At 47.0% G+C, this 6,000-nt stretch overlaps 1 protein-coding gene across 4 annotated transcripts in view; it reads right to left on the minus strand.

The window, feature by feature from the left end:
* MYO5A (myosin VA) overlaps nucleotides 1-5,450 on the minus strand; it is a 200,126-nt gene extending 194,676 nt beyond the window's left edge. For all 4 annotated transcript variants that reach the window (XM_061157181.1, XM_061157180.1, XM_061157179.1 and 1 more), the window contains exon 1: nucleotides 5,367-5,450. In XM_061157181.1, the coding sequence (XP_061013164.1) occupies nucleotides 5,367-5,393 (27 nt within the window). In that variant the 5' untranslated portion in view covers nucleotides 5,394-5,450. The remainder of the gene's footprint in view (nucleotides 1-5,366) is intronic.
* Between the last annotated feature and the right edge of the window lie 550 nt (nucleotides 5,451-6,000).

The raw sequence follows: 6,000 nt of genomic DNA on the forward strand, positions 1-6,000 counted from the left end.
GAGGAATGAAAGAAAGATTAAACCACCTAAATTCCTTTCCACTTACTCCCATCTCCCACTGTCGATGAAGTGTGAGTCTCTATACTGTTATCAGTATTAGCTGGGCTCCCCGGTGGAACTATAACATACATTTTTGGAAAAAAAAGAAAACCACTCTTTCCTCTGCCCCTGCAGGTAAGCCAACTCCAGTAAATGCTTTGAATAAGCAGGGGAAGAGAAGAACCCAAGAACCAAAGAACTTTTCAGAGTGATAGAAATGTTCTGTATCTTATTTGTGACGGTGGGTACATGACAGAATATATTTATCAAAACTCAAACTGTGCACTTAAAATGAATTTTATTACATGCAAATTATACATAAATAAAGTTGATTAGAGAAAGACAGAGACACAGAGGTAGGAGCCAGAGGTAAGGAAGAAGACAATCTCCCAGGTAGACAAATGTAGAAAGTCTGGGAAAACCACTGTGGGACAGGACAGGCCCGTCAGAGTGGAGTGGGGCTGCCTACTTGGTATTTCACCTAGGGTCAGGTCTTATTCCGCAGATCAGCCAGGAGTTTATACTTCTAATAATACCTCATACTTTGTTAAGAACTACCTAAAGTGGGGACAAACAAAGCCAATCCATCCTCCAGTGGGCCACGTGCCTCTAGAATCTCCTGATGAATTTTGCCTCCTCTTCCACACTCTCAATAGGAACGTTATCCCCCTCCACCCCACCTCAACCTTTTGGACGCTGAAGTTAAATCCCTGGAACCCCATTCAGATCACCCTAATGCCCCCTACTTCAAAAAGCACCAGGAAGATATAAACTATTTATCTAGCAGTAGCCACTCTCATTAAAATTGTAACTTTTTGGTAACCTTTTAGCCACTGGGCAATACATCAAACTGTCACACTTCAAGAAACAGTAACAAATTTCAAGAGGAAATCAAGACCATTGGCTTTGCTCAAGCAGTCTAAAAAAGTATTTCTGAGTAGCTTACGAGTTTCACAGAGTCAGCAAAATTTCATGATACAATGAGAATTAACTTCCAGTTTCTAAAGCTAGAGCCACTGGTGTTAACTTACACTATTCCCTCTCCTTCCCACCTCGAATCTGCTTCATCACAGAGAGCTCTCACACCTTCTGCCTCTACCTCAGTCTAGCAGATGTCCATCACTTTCCATTCTGTTTCCTCCAACAGTTTCCTCGGTCTCCTTAATGCCCAGCTCTCCTCTCTATTACTCACCCTGTTCAACATGCCTGAAAATGTGCTGACTTGTTTAACCATTTCTTTATACTCTGTTTCTGTCCTACAACTGGGCTAATCATCCCAAACCATTATTTTCTGTTTCTCTCCTGTTAAAATAGTCTTTCATGCATCTAACAAATACTTAATGAGCACCTACTATGTAGAAGACATTGTGCTAGGCTCTATAGGAGGTAAACAAACCTGATCAGCACCTCAGGGGGTTAACAGTATTGTGGGAGTGGCTTACATATACACAAATAACTATAATAAGATAAAATGTGTACAAGTCAGGCCATTGAGGCAGAACTGTCAGCTGGATGTCAAGTGAAATTAGAATTAGTAAAGGAGACAGAGAACTGGACAAAGAAAAGGCTACAGAGGTTTCCAACCATTAACAGGCCAGAGAACATCAGGAAGAAATACAAACAGAAGGAGCCTGACAGGAGACTTTAGAAAAGTGAATGCACTTGCCAAAGCCGCAAATCAGGGCACAATACCAGAGATTTCTGTTCTGCTTTAAGATGTTGGAACCAGTCTGAGAAATGCAATTTCAACACCAAAATATTAGAATTTCCAGGATTGATGCCTTAAAGAGACAATGGCATAGAACATAAAATTGGAACTATCCCAGAAAACATCTAGTCCGTGTGGGTTCAGTAGGTATGAAGAAATATAATGGGAAAGGAAGATTACGGATATACAATCTATTGGCCTAACAGGTGTTTCACCTAAGGAAATTTACTTGGCTTCTCAAGTCGGAGGTTTAGATAGCTTTTGTACTGTTAGAAAATTCAGCATCCTGACAAACTACGGGGCTCCTAACTAAACTTCAGGTAATCCTGGCTGTTCTACAGCATTTATGTGCTGCCTGTGGAGTCTGGGAACCTCATGTGAGGAAGACTGGGATGCCATTTTATTGCCGTTGGTGATCCATTCAGCTCTAATTAATAAACCCTGTTCCACAAATGCTGAATCCTTTGAAGTTGCTGAAAGTAGTTACAGGTTATGCCATGATTCAGATATCCACCGGCAAGTCATGACTAGCAAATATTTTCAAAACCAGATATAATAAGATGTCACTGCTGCTGCTGCCAAGTCACATCAGTCGTGTTCAACTCTGTGCGACCCCATAGACGGCAGCCCACCAGGCTCCCCTGTCCACGGGATTCTCCAGGCAAGAATACTGTAGTGGGTTTCCATTTCCTTCTTCTAAGATGTCACAGCCACCTATAATTCCTTCAGGAACAAGTCAGGTGGATCTAAAAACAAATCAACACACAACTGTGTGGTTATGCTAAATCCTTGAGCTGTACATTTTAAATTGGTGAATTGTATGGTGTGTGAATTCTGTCTCAATAAAGCTGTTATTTTAACCAACAACAAACATGTTTTAATCAAAATGTTAGTTTCCAGAAATGTTGTATCCTAGGAACCAGGCTATTGCCTTGAAAATGTTTACACTGCTGGAAAACTCTACAAAAAGGAAGCCCTACTAAACTGCTGTGTCAAAACTATTATCAATTTAGCTAAAAAGAATAAACTGAATGATCTTTTGTCTTTCACTGTAATAGGAGCTGATTTGTGTCACACATCTAAATCTGCCTTTAAGCTCTGAATGACATTTTTTAAAGGGCACTTTTCAAATTTAACTGCTTTATGTTGAATATCATTATTATGGCATGTCACTATTACGTTTTTCTTTGTAGACTACCCCAGAACTTCCTTTCCTATAATCCTCTGCAAGGAAAAAATCCTTGTGTTTATCCACTGATATTACATCTAATGATTTCCCTCTTCCTCTAATAGTCACTACCCAAGCCTTTACCTCTAGAATCATCCCAACCTTCTCATGTCCCAACCTGTTCCCTAACTTCTACAAATAAATATCGTACCAGCCGTCTGCCTGCTGCTGAGGGAACAGCAGGTTATTTATGCCTTTGGAGATTCAAATTGGGCCAAAAATAAAAAGAAGCAGGCTGTGAGCCCTTTGAGGAAAAGGACTGTGTCTTGTTCATCTGAGAACCCCTCAACATTCCACAGGGTACCTGGCGTTCAGGAGGAGCTCAATAAATAGTTCTGCCTGCCATTAAGCTAAGGTTCACTCACAAAAAGAAGAAGCCAACAAGCCAAGTGACCAGATTCTTAGATACAAATGTATTTAGGAGAAGGCAATTAAGCTCAACTTCCTTATTGATGCTTTAACCAGTTTGTCTTTACAATGACTAGAGGGTGAATTTTAAAAGAGATTGTGATGATGCTACAACCAAAGCCCCAAAACTTATAATTTAAAAAATCCCAGGATTTTTAAAATTTCTTTCTTGCCAATTATTTGGGGGGGGGTGTGTGTTGGTGGGGGGGGGGGGGGGCGGGTTGGGAAGACAGATCCAAAATGCAAGAGAAATGTATTATCCAACCAGTCTTGTTAAGCAGGCTACAAATAGGCAGGCAGCTGAAGGATAGACTCCTCAGGCAGTGAAGAATGGGGTCTATACAAAGTAATTGAGGAATATTTATAGACCCTATCTCTTCTTGTGAAAATGACTGATATTTCTTAGCATTTACCTCTAAGAAATGAGTTAATATGTATAAAGCACTTAAAACAGTACCTGGCACATAGTTAACTTTATATAAGTGTTTCTTAATGAAGTAAATTCAGATCAATTTCCAATTGCATTCAATCATATGTTAGAATCCACAATGCCTTAAGAATGACCAGGTTTAGAGAGAAGTTTCAATTATGTAGTTTTCAAATCTGCAGTTGGAAACAAAGAGATCCCAGGAAATGTTTCATGCAAATTCACTTCATGCTTGAAGAAATATACCTTACACTTGTAAAGAAATTCACAGCTTACAAAAAGCAGTCCCATCTATTATTAAGTTTGATCCTCACAACAGCCTTGTGAGAGGCAGGGCAGGTAAAATTAACTCCGTTTACAGATGAGTAAACTGAAGCACAGAGAGATTAAGTGATTTGCCCAAGGTCACACAGTGAGTGAAAAGGCCCAGACCAGAATCAAGGTCTCTGGATTGGGGGGAGGGGGGAGTCCAGACCTCTTCCTTCTGTAACATGATGCAACTTGGGCTTACTTGGGTCATATTTGGAAGCAATGATTCTGGGACCATAAATGTAGACTTGAAATGCAAGACACAAATGCAAACTTGAGTAGTTAAGGCAATTCTGTTAACTGGCATTAGAGGTAATTAATAGCTGGCAAACACTGACCTACACAGGAGTGGTAGTATAAAATGCCATGACTACACGCAGTCACAAAGGGCACCACGTACTGTCTTGACGGCTAAGTTCTCCAAAATATGCCATTCAGAGATCAGCAGCGCCAGAGAATTTTGGCGTCAGTACAAGAAAGGAAAGGCTGCCACTTCCCTTGAACTAAACCCAGAAGGAGAAGGCTCGCCCCAGCGGCTGGTGAAGACATGGAGCCTAACAAGGCTCTGAGGGATTACACGCAGATTGCAAATTCCCAGGGACAAATGAGTATCCACCATCCCAGTGAAATCAGCTTGCATTTATTCGTATCTTCCCCAGGGGCTCTCCACCCCAGGGTAAGCAATCTGAAACCCGGCAACTAAAGGTGAAAATCGACTGGCGACCGTTTGCAGGATTCCAAATCGCACAGAAAGGTTGGCTGGCGGTAGAAGTGGCACCGCATACCAACACAAGGCGTTATTTTAAGCGCATGTCCCTAAGGGAGAGACCGAACTGATCTAGCATCTGCCAGATCTACAAGATCTAGCATCTCCCACCAGCCAGGATTTTTCCTAAAGCAAGACTGAGAGCTGAGCAATCCTGACCCAGGCCCGCCCTACTAAATCCACAGGGGCCCTCCTTCCACTTAGAGACCCGCGCTGCTCCCGGCCCAGAAGCGTGGCAGGGACCAGAGAGGCACCCCGAGGCAAGGCTGCCCTCGCCGCCTTAACCATCAACGCCCGAGCGATGAAGGCGCCCCTGCGGGCGACCCACGGGCCGGGACCGGGATTTTGAAAGGCTCGGAAAGGGGGTGGTGCTGGCGGGGCTGCACCGGGGCCCCGCGCCCCGGCCCCTCCCTGGCCTGGCAGCCGACGGCGGCGGGGAGCGCGGCCCCCTCCCCACGGCGCGGCTCGCCGGGAGCCTTACCTTTGTGTAGAGCTCGGACGCGGCCATGGCGGGCCCCTCGGCGCCGACGCCCCCCGCCTGTGCGGAGGCCGCACCTCGCCTGGGCGGCCGCCCGCGCGGACTAGGAAGCGCCCCGGCAGCCGCTGGCGGGGAGGAGGGCAGGGCAGGGCCGGGCGGGGCGGGCCGCTCGGGCGGGGCGGGGCCGGGGGGCGGGGCGCCTCAGGCGCGGGCGGCCTGCGGGGGGCTCGCCGTCACTCCCGGGCTCGCCGCGAGCAGTGGCGCGCGCGCGGCGTGCCCGGGGTCCTCCGGGTCGCCGCCACAGCCACCCCGGCGGCCGGTGATGCTGCCGCCGCCGCCTCCCTGTGCATTATGGGAACGGGAGGAGGCCGCTCCGGCGCTGCTGCCACCGCGGCGGCTTCGGGTTCTCTCCGGCTCACGCTGCCTCCCGACGGCTGCGGGCCCCGAGCATCATCTGCCTGCCAGCCAGCGTCGCCGCCGCCTCCTCCCGCGCTGCCGAGCCCAGAAGCCCGCCCCAGGACACCCGCTGCTCGCACAACCTTCCCGGGGGCGCGTCGCCTCCCGGATGCCCCCGACCCCAAGCAAGCACTGGACGGTGCAGAATAGCCCAGCCCCCGAGAGGGGAAGCGATAGCTGT

This window comes from Dama dama, chromosome 12, assembly GCF_033118175.1.
Source record: "Dama dama isolate Ldn47 chromosome 12, ASM3311817v1, whole genome shotgun sequence".
NCBI lineage: Eukaryota > Metazoa > Chordata > Mammalia > Artiodactyla > Cervidae > Dama > Dama dama.